At 43.3% G+C, this 24,709-nt stretch overlaps 1 protein-coding gene across 1 annotated transcript in view; it reads right to left on the reverse strand.

The window, feature by feature from the left end:
- LOC127617094 (5-hydroxytryptamine receptor 4-like) overlaps positions 1–24,709 on the reverse strand; it is a 172,476-nt gene that overhangs the window by 73,581 nt on the left and 74,186 nt on the right. The window contains exon 4 of the mRNA XM_052088978.1: positions 18,363–18,563. Within this exon, the coding sequence (XP_051944938.1) occupies positions 18,363–18,563 (201 nt within the window). The remainder of the gene's footprint in view (positions 1–18,362; positions 18,564–24,709) is intronic.

A 24,709-nucleotide genomic window follows, 5' to 3' on the forward strand; every position in this document is an offset into this window, starting at 1 on the left:
TAGCATCGTGAAAGGCTGTGTGAAAATCCAATTTCAAGCTTGGTTGGCATTGGACAAGCATGTGCTTTGGAGAAATTAACCTCCACTCAAATGAAAAGCAGACATCTGGCCTGAGTGGGCAGACACCAGTTCTAATGATTAAGCCTGTGAGCGAGAGCCACCTACAGTATATCACTGTTGTCACAGACTCATGCATCTGTTGACCCATATTCCACTCTCATTGGCTCTTTCAAGTAACGTTTCTTTGATAAGAGGAATATAAATGCTGTGGTAGACTTCTTTATTATAAACCGAACTGCACACACAATAAACCCTATCTAGAGTTACGAAGACTCTTCCTCGTGTTATAAGCTTGTCAGAAACAGTTCTAGAGATGGTTGTTTGGACATAAATCCCATGTAATGTCCCTACAGAGTCAACAAGCCAGTCCTTGCAGGGAACAACATATCTCTGGTAAAACCAGAGCAGTAAAACAATGTGGTATATCAAGCATGCCAGGAGAACACTCTTTATTGTTGTCATATAAGGTGCATGACAGAAAAAGAGCAAAGTTCTTTGTGATACAGCTGGTTGAATTTGGAAGCTGAGATTGCAGGGGAAGGTTACATTCTCATACTGGTTTGCAAATAAAGATTACATATTAAAGGGTGCATCTTTTTTTAAATGATTACAACCTCAATTGAAATCCGGAATGCAATAGTTTATTGAAGTATCAGCCACATTAAATGACACTCTACAAAATTTCAAAACCACAGTCGTAAAAGCTGAAAGACTATGAGAGCTCCCCCATTGCTCTTTTATTTCCCATGTGGAGGCTGATCAGGTGCGCCACTCGACATTTCATCTCTTGAGTGCCAACTGGGTCTCTCTCTGTGCTGCTGAGGTGTGCAAATAGTCATGACTGCAGCAGCTCCTAGATCAATTTCAAACTTACAATGCCTTTGTTCTCGCTCAGAGATTCTTTGCCTGAAGTTATGGAGTGTTTTGTCTATGTAATGCAATGTTTTCAGTACATACTACACAACATTCAGCACTGATGTCTTATTTTCCATTAAAAATATCTTAAATATCATTAAAACAAGATACTTTTACCTGAGAAGCAATATTTGTTGTAAGCATAACTTTAACTAAATTCAACTAATTCACTATGCATATGAGCTGTGACAGGGCGGAAGGCGGCCGTGTGGCGATTCTGCACACAGTTACATTAATTTAATTATTTCTGTTTCTCTCCCCTTGTCCCCTCCCAGATTCAGGAAGGCAGGGATGACCTGCCGGTAGATGGGGCTTAGGGCACACCATCCTCCAGGGAAGGGGGCGGTGTATATGTCATGCTGGGGCTCCCCGGCCTAAGAGAACAAGGGAGGAATGTGACAGGGCGGAGGTGTGTAATTCTGCACACCCGGTACCTTATCAGGCTAATTAAGCCTCTGAGAGGGATAGCTGACCGTCATGTGTGTGTTTGTGTCTTTTGGTTAATATTTTCATTCAAATATACAATTTTAATCCCTTTACATGAGCATAACAGGATATTAAATAAGACAAAAGTGGGCATTTCAATGGTGTACCAGACTGAAACGGACCTCAATGGCTTTTTGACCATTGGTTCAATGGTTAACATTATTTTTCCAATGACAACAGCCAAATACAAAAGTCTGACATCATGAAAGATTTATATTGAAAAATTACAAAGACAAACATGATTGCTTAATAGCATGCACTGGTGAATCATTCACATTTAGACTAGGAACATCTAGGCCTATTAAGAAAGTAAATAGGGACAATTTCAAAAATCTTGTAATATCTTTAGGTACATTTATCTTGAATTAAGGATGTTTAGATTTTTTTTTTTTCACCAGAAAACACGTGAATATAACAAGACTAAGATTAAAAACATGATTTTTTTTCTAGTGTGGGCAGGTCAATGTTGAGTCATCATGATATTGACATCATTAATCTTAGTAGAATATGTGTATAGTTAGAAAACACATTTTCTTCATGACTTAATTTAATGTAGGCAAAATTAAAGCATAACACATCTGGTACAGTTTATGCATGTTTTATCCTCTAACTGCACCTTTTAAAAACACCATAAAGTATATGACCTTCCTTATCATAGATATTTCACAAGTCTTAATAACCTAGAAGTCTTCAATACATTTCTCAATTGCTGAAATACACACCAATTAAGTAAAACTCCAGAAGGTTCTGAAACATTTGTAAGTGGCTGTGGCACAAATAACAGCAGCCACTTATGAGCAGTGGCTGCTCATAAGTGGCACAAATAACACAGCTAACGAGCACCAACAATTAGCATTCAACTTGAATGAGTCAGATGAGCGGAGGCATTATAGAGAACATTAAATTAAGAATTAAATTAACACTGAGATGGAGATTCATGTGAAGAGATTCACGACTTTTAGCGATATGTGGAAAATTCATGATTCCCTTCTGTCACTCACTAGACGTTGTGTCAAATGAAGTGACACAAGGGGTCTTCCTTGGGAGCCTCGCGTACCTCTGAACTTGAGAAAAAGCCAATGAGAAATTGGCAGACAGAATTTGCATGTCCCTATACAGGGAAGCGGGCGTGTGTCTGTCAGTCAGACTTTTTCTTCGGAGCCAAGCGGTTCTGCAGCAGCAAGCTGAAGTTTCACCATTGTTCCACTCGCCTCTGTTGGCAAGAAGCACTGCTGTTGGATCCTACGGTGCATTTCCAGTGGCGTTCTCTCTCTCTGCACGCTGTGCAGTCCACGACCCTGGGCACTTCGACAGCACTTTCTCTGTCTAAATGAATATTTTCCCCTCCTAAAAGAGTTTTGCTTTCTCTAAAAGTGTTTGTTTTTACTCATAAAAGAGCTATACACGAGCAAACGTTGAACGTCCTTTTCAGGACTCGCCTTTTTAAAGATGCCTTTCCGCCTCTAGTTCCTGGATGCGGTCGATGTCTCTCCAAGACCAACGATCACAGACGCTGCTACCTTCGGGTCAGCCCGCCCAGTCTGAGGCCGACACGCAGATGGCCGACATGCTTACCTGGGCTGCTGTGAGCGTGGGCTGGGACTGGAACCCTCCATCCTCCCCAGAGCCCTCACGGCTTGACGATTGGTACCCCACTCCAACGGGTACACGGACGTTCCCCAGGTGGATAGAGCAGTTGTGATCCACCTGTGTCCAGAACCTGGAGGTGCTCAGTACTCCACTCCAAGGCCTGTAGGATGATGTCCTCGCTGACCTCGAAAGCCTACAGCCTCCGCCCTGCACACCATGGCTCTCCTGCAGGTCCACCAAGCCAAGGCACTTAAAGAACTGCACCTGGGTTGTCCCGAACCTGATGTGCTGCAGGAACTGTGCTCTGCTACCGAACTCGCTCTCATAGCTACGAAGGTCACAGCGCGGGCACTCGGGCAGGTGATGGCCACCATCGTGGTCCAGGAACATGGTCGAGATGCGCAACGTTGACAAAGAACACTTCCTCAACGCACCCGTCTCCCAGCTTGGCCTTTTGGCAACACCGTCGACGAATTTACCCATTAGATTTCGACGGTAAAGAGGCAGATGGAGGTGATATCCTACATCATGCCGCGGTGCCACCCCAGTGCTACCTGCGCCCTGCCGAGGGCGTCCCACTGCGCCTAAACAACCACCAGCTCCACCTCAACCTGGGCCCAGCTCTCAGCCCCAGCGTCAAGTGCCCTGCAGGCGACATACGCCCCCCGTCTCCAGGACCCCCTATAGGACACATAAAGCTCCTAAGTGCTCCTGAGATAGAGGACCCAGGCAGATCGCTCTGGAGCTGGTATCAGAACCCCTCCGTCACCCGGTGGAGTGCCGGGTGAATTTTTTTTAATTTCCTTTTATCTTTCTCTGAGAAAAGAATGTGGTACCCACATTCTCATTAAAAGAGCGATTTCCTCAGTCTCTGGGTTATCCAGCCTTTGCGTGCCGTTCTCACGGTGCCCAGGCTCCAAAAACCTTCAGCACCCCGGACGCAATCACCTCGCTTCCGGACCCGCGACTGTCCATCCCCGGCAGGCCGGCGCTGACGAGTTCTGAAGACGCCATTCCAGGACCTCTTACTTAGTCTCTAACCCACCCCCTGCTGGGTGAGCAGAGAAAGGTAAGTGCTTTGAGTCTTTTCTCAGCACCCAAGCCTTGGGACATGCTTTTGCCACCCAACACATTATTACCTGCTCCCCCCTGCAGCGAGGCCCCACCCGGTACAACAAAAGTGATCGTCCCTTTAGTGCCCCTCGTGTGAAGTCTGGACGCGTGGCGATTCACGATTCATTTCGCCCAGATCCCGCCTCGTTTCAGCTGTATTCACTCCACCTCCGTATGCGGCGAGAAAGCCAGCACTTTAGGGCAGAGATCATGACTCTGCTTCTCAAGGATGCGATAGAGAAAGATCCACCAAGATCGCAGAGGCAGCCCTTTCCCTGCTAAGGGAAACCTCAAACCTCGACGACTGGCTCATTCTAGCTCACCCTCGAGAGTTACTATGTGCTCACAGGGACAAGGTGCTCAGGCACCTCAGCCACCTAGGGCTTCAGGTCAAATGGGAAAAGAGCAAGCTCGCCCCGGTCCAGAGCATCTCTTTTCTCGGCATGGAGTTAGACTCAGTCTCAATGATAGCATGCCTCATGAGCGAGTGAGCACATGCGTGCGCAGTCAGTGCTCAGGTGCTTTGCTCTCTTCGAGACGGCACACCGTTTCCTCTAAAACAATTCCAGAGGCTCCTGGGCATATGGCATCCTCAGCCGCAGTCATGACGCTCGGGTTGATGCATGTGAGACCACTTCACTACTGGCTTCAGACTCGAGTCCCGAAATTGGCATGGTGCCGCGGCACATACCGTGTGTTAATCACCCCTCCTGCCATCAAACTTTCAACCCTTGGACAGACCTTTATTTTCTGCAGACTGGAGTCCCCCTACAGCAGGTTTCCAGAGGTGTCGTGGTTCACCACAGGCGCATCTCAACTGGGTTGGGGAGCCGTGAGCAATGGGCATGCTGGCTCCTGGACAGGGCCCCGGCTGCATTGTCACATCAACTGCCTAGAGTTGCTGGCTGTATTCCTTGCCCTGCGGAGGTTTCTCCCACTGATTCAGGGCAAGCACATCTTGATCTGTTCAGACAGCACCACGATGGTAGCATACATAAATCGCCAAGGCGGTGTGTGCTCTTAGGTCGCTGCGCGCCACTCATATCCCTGGCAACCACACCACGATGCCGGACACGCTTTCACGACAGGTTTCGCCAAGCTGAGAGTGGAGGCTCCACCCCCAGGAGGTCCAGCTGATTTGGTGCCAATTCGGCATGGCACAGATAGATCTCTTTGCCTCCCAGAACAACACTCACTGCCCGCTCTGGTACTCCCTGATAGAAGCCCCTCTCGGGACAGATGCGTTGGCACACAGCTGGCACCGGGGTTGCGCAAGTACGCATCTCCCCTAGTAAGCCTTCTTGCACTGATACTGTGCAAGATCGGGGAGGACGAGGAACAAGTCACTTTAGTGGCTCCTTATAGGCCCACTCGGACTTGGTTCTCGGATTTCATGCTCCTCACAACAGCACCTCCCTGGCAAATTCCTCTAAGGATGGACCTTCTTTCTCAGGGACGGGGCACCCTCTGGCACCCACACCCAGACCTCTGGCTCCTCCACGTCTGGCCCCTGGACAGGACGCAGAAGATCTGAGTGATCTACCACTTGCAGTCATAGACACGATGAACCAAGCAAGAGCTCTCTCCCCCAGGCAGCTTTACACCTGGATAGAGGCGCCCGGAGACTGAATCCTCCCCGGCCACGCCTTTTCCCCTCCTGGAATCTCTCAGAGGTCATTTCGGGCCTTCAGAGGCACCACTTTGAGCCGCTTGACGGTGGCCCTCCTGATAGCGCTAGCTTCCATCAAGAGGGTTGGGGAGCTGCAAGCGTTCTCTGTCAGCGATACCTGCCTGGAATTCGGTCCGGCAAACACTCATGCTATCCTGAGACTGCGACCGGGCTATGTGCCCAAGGTTCTTACGACCCCCTTCAGGGATCAGGTTGTGAACCTACAAGCACTGCCCCGGGAGGAGGCAGACCCAGCCTTTTCATTAAGGTGTCCGATACGTGCTTTGCGTATCTATTTGGACCGCACGCAGAGCTTTAGATGTTCTGAGCAGCTCTATGTCAGCTTTGGCGACTGGGTGTTCCGCTTGCATCTAGCGCCCTTCACCAAGTTAATCCAGTGCACTTTCTCTCCCAGGTTAGCCACTAAGCGTCACTTCCTTGATGTTCTTCCTCCCCAGCCTTCTGGCCTGCAAATTCAGCAGAGCAATTTACAACCAGACCCACTATGAGCCACAAGTGTTCTTTATCCCTGACTGACAGACACATGCCCACTTCCCTTTATACCTGTATGTCCAGGGGTGGGACATGCAAATTCTGTCTGCCAATTTCTCATTGGACTTTTCTCAAGTTCAGAGATACACGAGGCTCCCAAGGAAGACCCTGTAAAGGAATTAAAGGAAAGGAGGAGGCGACAACCGGCTTCATGATATAAATTATAATTTTAATGATAAACTTAAACAAAAGACACAAACACACACGACGGTCAGCTGCCCAGAAACGATCTCTCTCTCTCGCACCACTGTCCGCAGTTGGCCTTTATCCCTCTCGGAGGCTTAATTAGCCTGATAAGGGACCGGGTGTGCAGCATCACGACCCGGCCCGCCGTTCACCCTGTCACAGACCCCTTGCGTGACTTCATTAGACACAAGGTCTCGTTCCCTCCCTCAGGGAACGGAGGTTACAACAGTAACCGTGACGTTTTGCAGGAGATTTAAAATTAAGCAACATTGTGAATATTGGGTGATTTTAATCATTTTTGGGTTTTTGGTCATTAGGTTTTCTAAAGACTGTGTCAATACACAAGATTAGAATAATTCCTTGTCTCTTGATTCGCAATTATGAGAGCATTAAAGGCATAGTTCACCCGAAAATTCAGCCATCATTTACAAAATTTCTATTTGTTCCAGACTACTAGGACTTTCTTTTGTAGGCATGTGACAGTTTTCGATAATACGGTGTATCCCGGTTATTAACATGAATGATTGTTATCGTGGGCACTTCAAAATTCCTGCAATTAATTCTAGATAACCTTTTAGCAAAATTTTTATATTTTTTTATCTCACAGTAGTTTTTATTTTTCATCAACATTTAGCATAAACGTCATCCATACGACTCCAGAAGTAAAATTAATATCTTCTAAAGTGATACGATAATTTTTGGTGCAAAAAAGATCAATATTTAAGTACTTTTTAACTATATACCATCACTACAGGTAAGCTTCACGAGAGGGTGGAGTCCAAGTGGTCTCTTGTGACATATTTGCGTTGCCAAGTTACGGACGTAACCTCATATTCTCCTCTCGTTTGAGACATCCAGGATAAGCACACAAACGCACCATTGTGAGTAAAGAAACAGATACAAATACAGATCTAAACTAAAACCAATGAAGCTTCAGTACAGTGTTCCTCCTACTAAGTTGTTACCAGCACTGCTGTTCCAGGACACATTTGGACCCAGCTTGAGTCGTATGGATAACATTTATGCTAAATGTTGATGAAAAGAAAAAACTATCTGTTCTTTTTGGAGCTTCAAAAGTTGGATCACCATCCACTTTTAAGGACCTACATACAGAGCCAAGATATTTTTCTATTTCTTCAAATGTGTCCTGGTGAAGAAAGAAAGTCATACACACCTGGGATAAAATAAGGGTGAGTACATGATGAGAGTATTTTCATTTTTGGGTGAACAAACCCTTTAAGTAGATGTTGGAATGCAACGCAATCGTATGTTGCCATGCATTGAGTGAACTTGCGGTTATTTGCAAGCTAGCACCTAGCTATATATTAGAAACTGGCTTACTGGCAACTTGAAGTTGAATTTAATTTATTTTCAATAATAATTTTTTATATGTTCAGGGTCCTTTTCAAAGTTCATTGTTATCTTTTAATTATGAAGGCTAGTTTGAAATTTTGAAAAGTAATTAAACTTATTTTTAAGTGAACAACAATAAAGTTTGTTTATCTTACAACCCGTTTTTAGCAATGTATTTCAATACCATGATAATTCCGTATACCGTATACCGTGACAAAAGCAATTATCATGATGTGAAAATGTTATAACCTTCGCATTTCTAAGCCTGTTACCATTCAATTTAACTCTATAAAAAAAGTAATGAAAGTGAACACTGACTGAGGCTAACATTACACACCAGAAATTCATATAGGTATGGATATTATTCTTTAAATAGCAATTAAAAGCTTAAATGTAAGAAAACATGCCTTGATCACTTTAAACTAGCTATATACATTTAAGCTTTTAATTGCTATTTAAAGAATAATATCTAGTCATTAATTTATATTAAACAATATAACAATACACAGTATTAAAAAAAAAACATTATTAGTTAATTAAAACATATCTGTCTGAAAGGGATACTTCACAAAATACTAAAAAATTATTTAATCTTTTACTCACTCTCATGTTGTTCCATCCAAACCTATATATATATATATATATATATATATATATATATTGAAACTTTAGTCGAGTCGACTACAACCTCTTCATTCCTCTGCACTCAGGAAAACATTACTCTCCTTTTGAAAATCAAACAATGGCCCAGCAGTAGACACCAGTGGAGTGTAAGGCATGATAAATAGAAAAAAAAGAAAGAAAGAAATAAACTGAGAGTGAAGTCACTTCTATAAAAAGTTACTTGCTGCCATGTTTTACTTTTAAAACCCTCAAACAATAGCAGAACAAGTAAGACCACAATAATTTTGAGTGCAGACCATATACTGCACTGCCATTGCCATTTAAGGGCTATCAGTTGGTTAATCTTAAAAAAGCTATCTCCCAAACGAGGTTAAAGCACAATAAAAAGAGAGGACGATAAAGATGCAATGGAATGAGAGGGTGAAGGAGATGACAAAAATAAGTAGGTTTACATTCCATAAAGGAAAAAGCAGTGCCAACAAGGGAACAATAGAATATTAGTTTTGTGTTTGGTTCTTTGTAAATTAAACGCCATATCAGAGCCTCTTTGCAGTTGTCATAACATTGAGCTAGCATCTTCAATAACACAACACCATCTTTGTAGTGTAAAGATGGCTATAGAAGTCTAAATATATGCATGAAATAAAAGACCAATCACAATTTAGTGTATAAATAGAAACAAGAAAGAAAACCAATTGCAATTCACTGTGCAAATATTGGGTGCCTACATGCTGGAGAAAGTGGAATCACCTCTGTGAAATTCTCATTGGTCAATAGATGCCTATGTCAGAGTGCATTACAGCACAAGTTAAAATGTTCTCAACATGATGGAGTGTCACATTATCAAACCCTCTATGCCCTTAGGAATGTACTGTCCCCACTGAAATCAATGGATTTGCAGTGATCTCTGCAATGTTTTTTGCACTTAAAACAGTCATAATATGTCCCTTTTCCACCCTGTCTCTGGCCCTCTGTCTGAAAAGCTTAGTTTCCGTGTACTACAGCTTTAAGACACGCCCACCTTTATGATTGGCTAAAATCATTGCAGAGCACATGCAACCATTTTATACATAGTATATATATATATATATATATATATATATATATATATATATATATATATATATATATATATATATATATATATATATATATGTCATGTTTATGTGTTTTTGTTCATGTTTATATCATGTGTTCCCCTAGTCATGTGATGTCCTGTTTTTCCCTCCATTTTCATGTGTCTTGTTTTCATCGGTTTATTGTTTAATTATCTATAATTAGCCAATGCCCATGTCTGCCACAGCCAACAAGCCAAGGTTGCCAGCCTCGTCTGTCCCAGAGCCTGCACCGCCAACTTCAGCCTCATGGAGGAGGAAGAGGAGACGAGATTTCGTCTCTGAGTCTAAGCTTGTGTTCATGACCACAGAGGACCATCCAGAGACTCTGTCCATGCCCACGACCACAGAGGTTGCTCTCGAGTCTCTGTTCACACCCACAACCACAGAAGTCATTCCCGAGTCTCAGTCCTCGCCTCTGACCACAGTGGTCATTCCTGAGACTCTGTTCATGTCGACGACCACAGAAAACGTTCCCGAGTCTCTGTCCATGTTCAAGACCATGGAGGTCGTTTCCAAGTCTCTACACAAGTACACGACGACAGAGGTCGTTTCCAAGTCTCTACACAAGTACACGACCATGAAGGTCGTGTCCAAGTCCCTGCCCATGTTTACAACCACGGAAGTCATTTACGAGTCTCAGTCCTTGCCCCCGAACACAGAGGTAATTCCAGAGTCTCTGTCTATGCTAGAGTCCGCTCCAGGCCATGTCACAGCCACGCCAGAGTCCGCTCCAGGCCATGTCACAGCCATGCCAGTGTCAGCTCCAGGCCATGTCACAACCACGCCAGAGTCAGCTCCATACCATGTCACCGCCACAACTGATTCTGCTCCTGGCCATGTCATCAGTCTGTCATAGTTATTTTTATTCAAACAATTATAAAAAAAAAAATTGTACATAGATACACAAAACTACACAACTTTACCTGCTGGAAAAAAGAAGAAAAAAACTTTAATGAATATTCTGGATCTCCATGTCCTCTAATTACTCTAATTACAGATTCAAATATTGGACATATTAGCATTAATATTGTTATTGTTCTTAAGGATAATTTAACAAAGTATTGCAATAATTTCAGTGAAGAAAAGGCCATGAGCCAGTGTTTTCTTATAAATTATTTTGAATATTAGGCTATGCATAATTGTATTATTGTTTTTTTTGTACAGTGTTATTCGTCTTGTGCAGTATTCATATAGTACCTTGTGTTATATGATCCAGGCATTAATCCAAGCATTATATAAACAAAGTGTAGTTGGCTTCGGGAGTCCATTTGGAATATACTCGTTGCAAAATACAAATATAAACAGGACGTAAATGTATACAATAAATGTATAAACAGTGCTCTTTACTCGTCTCACTCACATAAAAATACAGATTATATACAGTACTCCTCAGAATACATTAACACCATGGAAAGAATGCTTTAAATCAGGGGTGCCAAATATGTCGATCGCGATCTACCAGTCAATCACAAAGGTAATGCTGGTAAATCGCACAAAATTTAAATGTACTTTTGTTACATTTTAATAAGAATAAATATAATGTCTTTCCTTCTTTGAGTTTCTGTCTGACTTGCACTTGATGAGTAAATATTGACCAGGCGAGGTTTTGTTTATTCAGTTGCCATGACAACTAGGTTTGCGAATACACGCCTTCCAAGGACTTCTGAGAACAGAGCGCGAAATTGCGATGCTACTGCCTAGGCAAAACTGTCTGATTCCATTCAGTGCAAGTCATCAGAATAAGGTAAATCCCCTGGCTATTGTAATCTATTGTGCTGTAGGTGTTTTGGGTTTAGTTTTAAAACTGAATGATATCAACATTGAACATTATTATATATTTTTTTATTAATTAGAAGATGAATTCCATGTAGGGATACATGCTGTAGTCCCAACAAGCATTTTCTTATTTGAAATGAAATGAAAAATGTTTTTTTTTAGTTGGTAGATCTTATTGAGTTGGTCATTTAAAAGTAGATCATCACACAAAAAAGTGTGGGCACCCCTGCTTTAAATAAATGCTTTAACAACGTTCAATATATTAATCTGGGGATGGTGTTGGCGTAGTGGCTAAAGCATAGGGCTGTTAATCAGAAGGTCGTTGGTTCTATCCCCACTGCCACCACCATTGTGTCCTTGAGCAAGGTACTTAACTCCAGGTTGCTCCGGGGGGATTGTCCCTGTAATAATTGCACTGTAAGTCGCTTTGGATAAAAGCGTCTGCCAAATGCATATATGTAAATATATATATGTATATGTAATCTCTAGCACTGACAGCTGGGCAGGTGACTGGTTGGTATAAATGTTTGTAGAACAGCAACAGTGCCTAATTTACAGGGGTCATATGTTTTTATTTTTACATAATCTGTGTATAGACCTTTCATCGGAAGTTTGTCTCGCAAAATTGTCAAGGTTTTAGAGTAAACAGGTCTTTTGCGTGGGCCAAACATTTGTCGTCTGTCCCGCGGGCCGCCTATTGAGGAACCCTGGTCTCCTCATGACATGACCCCTTTAAAGTGTAAAGTTTAACAAAAAATAAAAACGTAGCACACCTAATTGAAATTATCAACAAAAAAGTTTGAATGGAGTCTGTATATTAACCAATTGCAGAAGTTTCATACTTAGGTTTAGGGGTTTAGAACAAACTCTATCCAGAATGTTTGAGGAATATCAATTCTTCGCAAGCACTGTAATACAAAGAGAGATGCGGTCAGCTATAAGAAAGAGGTAGACATATAAAAGAAGCCAAATATTATCATTCTCTCCCTCCCGTGTGCCCCTGTGACCCCTTTTTAAACGCGAGCCATTGGAAGGCAGTCTCTGTGACTGCAGGGGCCGAATGATGACATAAATTAGAGGAGCAGCTGAACACTCAGGGCTAATCTTGAATATAAGACCTCTGATCTAATGCATCACTCTAGGGCAGTGGCTCCCAAATGTTTTACAGTGGCGTACCCATCCAAACATTCAACATCCTTTCGAGTACCCCCTGTCTAACGCATAGATAACATTCACACAAGGTATTTTGAAAACGTCTATTGAACACAATTATCTTTGTTAAACAACTCCCTTATATTAAACATGTTAAATTTGTTACATGTTTTGTACATGTTATAGTAAAGCTTCACTATGTAACTTTTTTGTTAAAAAATAAAATGTATTTAATGAGTGCAACAAAAATCCATCTTCCAAACCATATCTTTACCCAAATACACTTTGTTTATAAACCTATATTAATTATTTATATTTTAGAGCTGTTGGGACGGATTTCGCAGGAAATTGCATACATGCGTCATCCACCCATGCGTGTAGACGTCTTATCCGTACTCTGATAAAATAAGCTCCAGCTACTGTAGCGTGTGTATGGTGTGGGAGTAGCCTGAATATGAAAGTTTGTTGTCACAACGGATAGGAAAAATTTACCATGGATCATTTTAAACGGCAAACCTCCGGGGAATCACCGGTTGTAAAAAGTCTACAAGCAGAGTCTACAAGCAAAAAGGGAATGTGACAGAGTCCGTAATAAAACCTGAATCAACATCGGCTTGGGTTTTCAGAGGTGGCGACAACTGAGAGGATTTAAAAGTGACCCAGAGATGGCTTTTTTCTTACTCAACAGGCAAGATATTTTATTGAAATTGTTTATGTATAGTTATTTAATAACACACATATCTGTGTGTGTAGTGAAATTCAATATTTATACTGTAATCTGTGCAGAACTTCACTTGCTAGCACACATATGTATTTTTCTTTATAACGGCAATAATTTTTATAAATAAATCCTTTAGTCCAAGGACATGTGAGTCTTGAAATTATGTTGACCACTGGTTGGTAACAATGGCAATCTATAAATTAGTTCCTACCATGGTCTATTTGGACAGAATATCCTGCAGTTAAAAAACTTTGCAATGTTTGACCTCATCAGATTAGCAATGTTAACGAACGTTTCCTAACTTTTGTAATGTCATTTATTTCAAAACATCAATGTTTCCAATAAGTCAAAACAACAGCATAAGATATGGCACTTACCTACTCAGGTTTTTTTTCAGATATCCGTCTTATCACTTCTTTCGTTATTTATTTGTCCATTCCCTCTGATAAGAAGTCCTGTATCCATGTGTACACTGGTGTATTGAACCACATTCATCCACGCAGTGGAGCAGAGCCGAAGCACAACAAAAAAAAGTTCTTCTGCAAGATGCACGCAGTTTATTTATTAACCACTAAGGGGCCAAAAGTTACATAGTGTAGCTTCAATCATATACATACTGAATAAATGGTGTACCGATTTAAATGGGTATGCAAGATATGACATAAATGCATAACTTGAAAACTCCCCACTAATTTTGGGTATCTGTATAATTGCGCATCAGCTCAAGGTTCTTTTTTATTTCACATTTGACACTGTTAGCAAGGTTGAGCTTATTTGCTGAAAAAACATCATGCAACAATGTAAAAACAGGTCTCTAGCGTGAGCAAATGTGAGTGAAAATTGCTGCGTGTGAATGTGGAAAATTATTTGGCGGTTTTACGATCCCCGGTTGTCTGCCCCGTGTCTCTCTTGTCACTGTTAGAAACTACAACTCCCATGATTCCCGGCCCTCATTACTGCCAGCACTTTGTTATTTATGTTACGATCCCCGGTTGTCTGCCCTGTGTCTCTCTTGTCACCATCATAAATTACAACTCCCATGATTCCCGGCCCTCATCACTGCCAGCACTTTGTTATTGTTCTCACCTGCATGTCATTTTGTCATTATCGTGTCTGTGTATTTAAACCCTGCTGTTCCTCCATTCCTAGTCGATCGTTGTTTGTGGATGTTCGGAAGTGGATATCTTGCCTAGTTTACCCTGTTCATGTACCCTTTCGATGTTTTCATGTTTTTGTTTCATTTTTCCCATCGTGGTCTGTCTTGTTTTCACCTTGATCAATAAAACCCGCTCTTAGATCCGCACTCCTCATCTGCCTCCTCCTACTAATGTTACAGGCGGCACCAAATGTCTGACACCTGTCATCAAATATTATGAATTTATACCATCAGAATCAAAACTCCCTATGCATCTAACCTTAAATACATATTATGTTTTTAACTGAAAAAGATAGGGTTTCATTGCATATTTATCTTACCTTTAGGACAAACATGTTTGTGTTTCTACACTAGAGGGCACACAAAAATGTTTTTGTCAATGAGAAATACAGTTGAAATCAGGGGTTTACATTTTTAACCACTCCACAGATTTAAAATTAGCAAACTATAGTTTTGGCAAGACATTATGGACATCTACTTTGTGTATGAAACAAGTATTTTTTCCAAAAATTGTTTACAGACAGATTGTTTCATGTTTAATCAACTATATCACAATTCCAGTAGCTCAGTAATTTCCATACACTAAGTTAACTGTGCAATTAAGCAGCTTAGAAAATTCCAGACAATGACAATTCAGACCAATTATCCAATTAGCTTCTGATAGGAGGTGTACTGAATTGGAGGTGTACCTGTGGATGTATTTCAAGGCCTACCTTCAAACTCAGTGCCTCTTTACTTGACATCATGGGGAAATCAAAAGAAATCAGCAAAGACCTCAGAAAATAAAACTGCGGACCTCCACTAGTCTGGTTCATACTTGGGATCAATTTCCAAACCTCTGAAGGTACCAGTTCATTTGTACAAACAATAGTACGTAAGTATAAACAACATGGGACTACACAGCCATCATACTGCTCAGGAAGGAGATGCACTCTGTCTCCTAGAGATGAATGTAGTTTGGTGTTAAAAGTGCAGATCAATCCCAGAAAAACAGCAAAGGACCTTGTTTTGATGCTGGAGGATACAAGTAGACAAGTATCTATATCCACAGTAAAACGAATCCTATACCGAAATAACCTGAAAGGCTACTCAGCAAGGAAAAAGCCACTGCTCCAAAACCACCATAAAAAAAGCCAGAGAGCAGTGTGCAAGTGCACATTTTGGCCCATTCCTCCAGACAGAACTGATGTAACAGAGTCAGGTTTGTAGGCTTCCTTGCTCATTTAGGCCTCCACATGCTTTTTCAGTTCTGCCCACAAATTCGGATTGAGGTAAGGGCTTTGTGACAGGAGTGGTCCTGTCACAATGTACCCCAGACAAGGTTTACACTTGTGCATTTTTCTCCAGAAAGTTAAATTCTGCTGAATGAAACTATGATGTGGGGAACAAAGAATTGCTTTCCAAGAAGGCAGCACTCGAAGAGTGGCATCACTGGTTAGAGTGGGCAGTCCACCCATTCCAAGTTGTCAGAAGAACCTTGAATACATCAAGGCAGCCAAGAGACTGAATCCACGTCAAGCCCGATTCAGTTTCAGTTTTACCGCCACTTACCACACTGGCAGCAAGAATAGCAAAGTGTCACTTTCATGCATGCATGATTCACACCACATCCAACCTCCTGGATCATGGATCAATCCTACCACCATTTGTCATCATTGCACATATTAATTGGGATATCATGGAAGAAATACAATGAGCACAACAGCATGAACCATCACCACCTGACTGCCCCAACCAAGCACTTTGTACCACAAGCTCTTTGTCTGAGAACTATCCAATGGGTCCACACTTCATTGAGCACAGGACATCCTGGCATCCAAAAACAACCACACTGGTACGTAATCCCTTTTGGTGGCCATCTGTGATTCATGATGTTAGTAAATATGTGAAGTCTTGTCAAGTGTGTGCACAATTTAAGACCCCCAGAGAACTGCCCATGGGATTACACCAACACCTGCCAATACCCCAGAGACCATGGTGCACCTGTCCATCAATTGCATCACTGACATGCCAAACTCCAATGGATACACCAACATACTGGTAATTATTGACCTATTCTCAAAATCATGTAGACTTGTTCCTCTCAAGGGTTTACCCACAGCTATGGAAACTGCTAACAATAATATAAGTATTCAGAGTCTATGGGTTACCAGAAGACATTGTGTCCGATCAAGGGTCACAGTTCACATCCCTAGTTTGGCAGACGTTCTGTAGACAACTGGACATAAATGTTAGTATCACCTCAGGCCAATGGACAGATGGAACATTTAAACCAGAAGATTGGCAGATATCTTCGGAGCTACTTTAGCCGTGAACAGGAAAATTGGAGCAACTTCTTGCCGTGGGCCGAATATGCACAGAATTCCCTCACTCATACATCTACGTGACTTTCCCCCTTCCAATGCATACTGGGCTACCAACCCCCAATGTTCCCTTGGCCAGGAGAACCATCTACAGTGCCAGCGGTGGACGATTTGATTACGCAGAGCGAGAGGGTGTGGGACAGCGCACCTGTCCGGCTACAGCGAGCGGTCCGATAATAACGCTTTCAGGCTGACCGGCGGAGGCGCCATCACCCGAAATATCAGCCTAGACAGAGGGTCTGGTTAACCACAATGGATCTCAAGATCTCAAGCACATAGCTCTTTTAATAAACTTCCTGCACATGGATCCTAACACCGTCTCCATGGCCAGTTCATTACATCACGTGGCTTGTTGAGCACGTTAACATGGAGACGCAGCGTGTGTAGAGGCCCACGCTATTCTCCACGGCATGCACACAAAACTCACCACTCACCTCACAGAGTGCGAGAACCAAACTTTAGGGCGACCATGAGGAGGTTACCCCATGTGACTCTACCCTCCCTAGCAACAGGGCCAACTTGGTTGCTTATTAGACCTGGATGGTCCATTAATGGATATCGCAGATGGCGCAACACGCCCTGTATTCAAACTTGCGACTCCAGGTGTGGTAGTCAGTATCAATACTCGCTGAGCTACCCAGGTCCTCTATTACAGTAATTCTTTAAAAGCAGCAAGTGCCATCGAAGTGGATGGAAGCAGCCTGCCAGATCAAAAGTACATGCACTTTACCAAACAACCCTCATGTTTTACAAACAACAAGAATCTTTTATGAAACCTTCATCATTTATAGATCTTAAGTCCTAAGAACAAGTGAATGTATGGGATTTTGGGTGGGTGGTTTATAATGCTGGGTGATATAGCAAAAAACATTTTCAGCCTTTTATCAGAGCATAAGAAATCATTTTTTTTAATAATTTTCGTTGATAAGCACCAATATAAGAACACATATTATTAAACAGCAATAATTCATTGAAATGAATCAAACTTTGCAACACTGTTTTTGCTACTGAAGCTTTAATCAAGTATGCTTTTAAAACATATCTTTCTTAAACCTCTCATACTATACTTGCAATAGTGAAAGGATTTTGAAATAAGTTTAATGACACCAGTCCAATGAGACGCTTTCAGAAACTTAATGGCCAAATAAAATGCACATTAAAATCATTGAGATCGCACCCAGATGTTGATGTCCTTATGGCTTTGACTGTTGATTGAACATAAGACTTTATTTGGTTTGTAATCACTGTATTAGTGGACACTTTATTTGGCAAAGGACGTTGAGTGGTCACATTCATATCACCATGGAAACAGCATCACCACACAAAGTGCAAACTAAACTCTCAACTGCCTGTCCTCAGCGGCAAAACAGTTTATGGCTGCCATGACAACAGCAACTGCAGTCATGTGTCAAGACTATACTGTACGTTCACTGAATTTCAATTAATATCACTTGATTTACACACAACCAAGATGCCTCATAGGCAGTGGTACAAACATTCAGAAATGAAAGGGCATGACTTTTTGTACCTGTCTAGGGATATGCAGCACAGGTGCAGGATGGAGGCGGTGGTAAGCAGCACGTCCAGAGAGGTGCGAACCAGGCAGAAGGTCTCACCAAATATCCAGTTCTGATGGATTAGTTCTATGGCACCAAACGGCATCACCAGTACTGATACCAGCAGATCAGCAAATGCCAGTGAGGCGATGAAGTAGTTGGTTTTGATTTTCCTGCAGGAGAAACAGAGAAAATATGTTTCTACTCATTTATGAGTTCAATTGAGAGGAAAAAAATATGCTCTATTATTTTTTGATTTTAGGGGTAACTGATAAGGAAAAGAGCAAAGTGTAAAATAAAAAGCATTTACAAAATAGGCAGTTCTAAAAAATCTTAAAGCTGAATTATGTATCCTTAATCTCAGCGTAATATGGAGAGGCCACTACTAAGCCATTTCTAGGCCGATTTCCCAAAAAGTGTTAACATTGTGGTGCTATCAAAATTGTAACACAGGGGGTTTCAGGATGGAGTTCTGGGCATACTCGGCCCAGGGGAGGAAGCGGCTCCAATCGGATTGATTGTGGTGGCAGTAGGTGCGGAGGAACTTGGCAATCTCCTGGTTTAACTGCTCCGTCTGCCCATTGGACTGAGGGTGGTACCCTGAAGTGAGGCTGACGTTGATGTCCAGCAATCGGAAGAAGGCTCACCACACCCTGGAGGTAAACTGGGGGCCACGGTCCGATACGATGTCTTCAGCAGACCATAGTAGCGGAACACACTGTGGAGGAGATGCTCAGCGGTTTCGAGGGCTGTGGGGAGCTTGGACAGGGGAATTAGGCGACATGCCTTGGAGAAGCGATCCACAATGGTCAGTATGGTGGTATGACCTCGGGAGACCGGTAGGTCAGTCGACGGCAATATGAGACCAGGGGCGTTGGGGTATCGGAAGAGGTTGCAGGAGCCCCGCTGGAGGTTGCCTCGGGGTCTTGGTTGCGTTGCAGGTGGGGCAGCCGTTCACGAAATCGGTAGCATCCTCCTGCAGGGTTCCCCACCAGAAACAATTCTGCAGGAGACGTATGGTGGTGAAGATGCCAGGGTGCCCGGAGTTTGCGGCGTCGTGGACCCAGTGAAGCACCCTCTCTCGGAGGCCAGGTGGAACGAACGTCCGGTTGGGCGGACAGTCGTGTGGAGGAGGATCGGCCGTTTGGGCTTGTGCGATCTCTGCCATGATGTCCCATTGAATGGGGGCCAGGATCAAAGTGGGAGGTATGATAGGCTCGGCGATGGAACTCAAAGGGATGGCATCGTGTTGACGGGAAAGTGAATCTGCCTTGACGTTTTTGGTTCCCGGGAGGTAAGAGATGGTGAAGTGAAAACGGGTAAAAAACAGCGCCCAGCGGGCCTGTCGGGGATTGAGCCTCTTGGCGGAGCGCAAGTACTCCAAGTTGCGGTGGTCGGTGAGAACCTGGAATGGATGTCGAGCTCCTTCCAACCAATGTCGCCACTCCTCCAGTGCAGCTTTCACAGCCAGGAGTTCGCGGTTGCCCACATCATAATTCTGCTCCGCCGGCGAGAGTTTGCGGGAGTAGAACGCACAGGGAAATAATTTGGGGGATCGCCCTGGCATTGGGAGAGTATGGCACCGATACCTGAGCTGGATGCATCCACTTCCACAATGAAGGGGAGGTCTGGGTTAGGATGATGCAGGATGGGAGCAGAAGTGAATCGTTCCTTGAGCTGGCGGAACGCCCGGAGTGCGTCGGGGGACCAGTGCAGTTTGGTTTGCCCCCCCTTTACCATGGCGGTGAGAGGCGAGGCGATGGTACTGAAGTTCCTGATGAAACGTCGATAGAAGTTCGAGAAACCCAGGAATCTTTGGAGCTCCTTCACGGAGTTAGGTTGTGGCCAGTTTAGGACAGCTCGCACCTTGCTTTCGTCCATAGCTACCCCCTCAGGGCTGATGATGTAGCCAAGGAAGGCGACGGTGGTCAAGTGGAATTCGCATTTCTCGGCCTTGGCATACAGTTGATGTTCCACTAGGCGCTTAAGGACTGCTCTGACCTGTGTAATGTGTTCTTCTAGGGAGTTGGAGTAAATTAGGATGTCGTCGATGTAGACTATGACGCACCGGTTAAGCATGTCCCGGAAGATGTCGTTGATGTATGACTGGAAAACGGAAGGGCTGTTGGACAGGCCGAACGGCATCACCAAATATTCATAGTGGCCGTTCGTGGTGGAAAAGCCCGTCTTCCACTCGTCCCCCTCTCGTATGCGGATGAGGTTGTAGGCGCAGCGTAAGTCCAGTTTGGTATACACCTTGGCGGACTGTAGTTGTTCAAGGGCCGCAGGGATTAAGGGAAGGGACCTTCTTTCCCACGAAGAAGAACCCGGCTGCTGCTGGGGAAGTGGATGGTCGAATGAACCCTTTGGCGAGCTCCTCCTCTATGTACGACTTCATGGCTTGAGATTCGGGGTCCGACAGAGGGAAGATTCGGCCTCTAGGTGGTGAGGTGCCAGGAATGAGCTCAATCGCGCAGTCGTGCGCGCGGTGTGGCGGAAGTTGTGCTGCCTTGGTCTTGCTGAATGCTACGCTTAGATCAGCGTATTCAGAAGGTATCAGAGGAGAGTTGTGCGGTGCTGACGAGACTCAGGTTGATCCTACCATGGTAGGTGTGATGGCTCTTAGGCACCTCGCTGGGCAGTCGGCGCCCCACTGTGTGATTTGGTGTTCCCGCCAGGAGATTCGTGGGTTGTGTTCCTGTAGCCAGGGATGGCCGAGGATAACTGGATGATGAGGTGAGGAGATAACAAAGAAGCGAGTGGTCTCAGTGTGTAGTGCCCCCACCTGCAGGATCATGTCGGTGGTGGTGTGAGCCGTGGGCTGGCGATCAGCTGATAGTGAGGAACGGCGGCGGCCGCCTGACTGGCGTGGGGCACGGCGGGCGCCGGTGCGGGCTGGTGTAGCGCTTGTACTGACCGCATCATCTCTTCCATGGCAGACGTGAGACGCCCGAGCTGTTGGTGTTGTACTGACAGCTGACTCGCTTGGGCGGTGAGTTCTTCGGCCATGCGTGAGATCACCGCTGGATCGATGTTTGGCGAAGTCTTCTGTAACACAGACTCAGGTAAGTTGGGATCCATCAGCAGTTTCTTTATTGAACTCACAGAGATAAACAGGCAATGGTCAAGCAGTGGGTATAGACAGGCTGAGTGCGTAGTGAGGCAGGCAGAACGTCAGGGCAGGCAGCAAGTGGCAATACGAAGAGGCAGGCAAGAGTTTCAGGTAGGTAGGTAGCAGTCAATCGTAGTCAGAGGGGTAAGCAAGGTCGGTAGGCAGAGAATGAATCAGGTTTAGTAGTTAGAACGCTCAGTAGTGTAGCCGGAACAAACAAGACTTCGCAATGTGAATGCCACTGCGCGTTGCTTATGTAGAGGGAGTTGGATGAGGAACAGCTGTACCTTAATCAGGCCCCGGTATGTGGGTAAGGAGGAGATTAGAACTCAGGTGAACCCGATCTCCGGTGGTCGATCGTGACAAAAATACTCTTCTGTTTGTTTGAGCACCCAACCAGCCCGACACAGAAACATGGGCTCAACTAATAGCATAATTTTGGGTCAAATATTTGCCTGACCAATGACAGGTGGATTTATAAACAATACTTATTTTTACAACTTTCATTTGGTGAATTTAGTGGTGCATAAATTACAAATACATTTATACATTTGGCTGATGCTTTTACCCAAAGAGACTTAGAGAGTGCATTTAACATTTGTTTACCAGCTTCTGTATTTCTGGGAATCAATCCCATGACCTTGGCACTGCTAGCACCAGGCTCTCCTAGTTGAGCAACAGGAACACCTTATACACACTTTAAATTAAATGAATAAATGTAAACACACGGACGACATCTAGACAAGATGTGTTCCCACATGAGTGGAAATTCATATTCCCCATTAAATCAATAATTTGGGGGAAAAAACTGTGACAGGATGTCCTCGTAAAATCAAGTTGATGTCTGCAGTGAGGGCTACATGCATACATCTGTTCAAGCTATGTGTGTGGTACGTTGCTGATAGGTTGTCATAATGTTCGCTCCCCTTGAGAATGTCCAGAGCTCTGGGCACCTATTAATGAGTAATAAAACTCTTGCTTGAGCGTACGAACACACAGCTCTATTTATAGCTCATTGAGAACCATTAATGGGTTCAAATCATTGTGGCACTTAACCACAACATGGCATAAAAGCCACATACCAGCTGCCTGTGAACAATATACATCCTTGAAAGAATGCAGAGTGGGGCACTGATTGACATTCATGCAAATCTGACACCAATTCAGAAGAACGAAAATCAACAGGCATCTGATAATTATGCCATCAGATAGAGTGTCAGTATTTACAAATCACTTTTGGATGCATCATTAAAGCAAAATGGCACCAGATGTTCAATTTGACCCCGCCGGAGGTGCATTTGGACATTGATCATAACATAACATCCACCAGAGTTGCATTCAGACATGGATCATTACATAACATTCGCCAAGCGACACATGGGAGATCTTCTGAGTAATCCTTGATGAATGTCGATTATTTTATTTACTCTATTATGAGAAATATTACACAGGTGGTGGAGTGAAAACATGCTGCAGTGAGTGAGTGTGTCTAGGTGGTATGCAACACAATAAGCATTACATAAATCAAAGGGAAGTACATGAAAAGGAGGCAGGAATGTATTTAAGTGATGTGTTTCATGAGGTTTGAGAAAACAAGGAGCATGCCAGAATTCCCAGTCTATAGAGATAGACACAAAGAAACCTGCAGTATTTCCAGAGCTCAGATGTAACTCTCCAATGTTGTCAATTATTTTTATAGCTAACTCTTGGCCAGCAAAGCCTAACATGTCTCAAAATAAATATTTTTTCCTGTGATTTAAGCCACTGTAATGTGCAATGTCCAAAGGGTGTCCTATTTATTGTGATTGATGGGGTTATTTTCCTAAAGCAGTTCTCTTTACTTGGGCTCTGTCCGAAACCTGAAAAATACAACTTTTGCATGTCTACAGAGGTAGGAAGTCATCAAGACACATCCAATTAATTGTTTGTATCAAATTGTCTACTAGATGCCTTCATCAGATTGCTTTTTGAAGGCAGCATGTAGTAGATGTAGCCTCTGCTGCCTATGATAACACACAATCCTGTGTGTGTGTGGTTCAGTAATTGATGGCAAATAAGGAAAGAAAATACAAGTGAAAATGTCATGTGATCCACGACTAGTCAACACATATCCAACAGTTGAACTAACAACAGAACAGATTGACTAGTCAATGCAACCCCAAGTGATAAGAATAAAAATTATGTCTGAAGGAGTGGCTAAAAGAAGCTAATTAATTCAAAACTGTCCTTTTTATAATATATGATTCCATTTCCACAAAGAAATAAGACGTTTTTAATATTTTCTTGTTTATGTCTACAGCTCACTTGATTCTGGATCTTGGATTCTGGATTGATTGTTCTGAATCATTAGACGTGATGTTATGTTGTCTGGTTCTTCAGAGGTATGTTCATACCAGAGGTGGAAAGGAATGTGTAAAGAACACGGTTTAGGAAGGCACAGGACGCAGAGTTTCTCTAAACCCACGTCAAGTTATTTTATTCTCCTCAAATGTAAACAGGGTTTCTGCCACACAGTACGTTAGCTTCAAAATAAAACTGGATCAACGTAAACAAGGTTTCTGCCACACAGCACATTAGCTTCACAATAAATTGTATCAGAGTCCAAGGTCTGGTCTCTCTCTAGATCAGTCTCTCTTCCCGTTCTGCTGGTGGCGTGGGTGCTTTTATGCCACTCTCCCTGTGCTCACTGGAATTAGAGACAGGTGTTAGGCATAATTTAACTCAGGTGTAAGTGTCATTACCGCTTTCTCTCTCTCTGGACAGGCACTTGATCACGCCCCCCGCTGCCACAGAATTAATTACAACTACTCTTGTTACAGTACTTGAGTACATTTTTAAAAATTTTCAAATTTTCTAAGTATAAATAAATAATTTTACTTTTACTTGAGTTGAGTTGATTAAAAGTGAAGAATTCAACTTCGCTACAGTTATTTTTCAACACAATTACAAAGTACAAAAAAAATACATAATATTTCTGAATTTTTGGGAAGAAGAAATCGGCAAGTTATAAGCACTAAATCATTTTATAATCTAAAACACGCTGTGCGTGGCACGACGGAAGCAAGCAGGGCATGGTATCATGAGCACAGCAGCTTGCATAAACTGCTGCCGGTGTCCTCTCTTCTCTAGATTCTTCAAGACTTTCTGCCCTGTCACTATACAAGAAATGTAATACTGTGATTTTCTGCATATTTCATTTTATACTGG

The sequence above is a fragment of the Xyrauchen texanus genome, chromosome 23 (assembly GCF_025860055.1).
Source record: "Xyrauchen texanus isolate HMW12.3.18 chromosome 23, RBS_HiC_50CHRs, whole genome shotgun sequence".
Taxonomy (NCBI): domain Eukaryota; kingdom Metazoa; phylum Chordata; class Actinopteri; order Cypriniformes; family Catostomidae; genus Xyrauchen; species Xyrauchen texanus.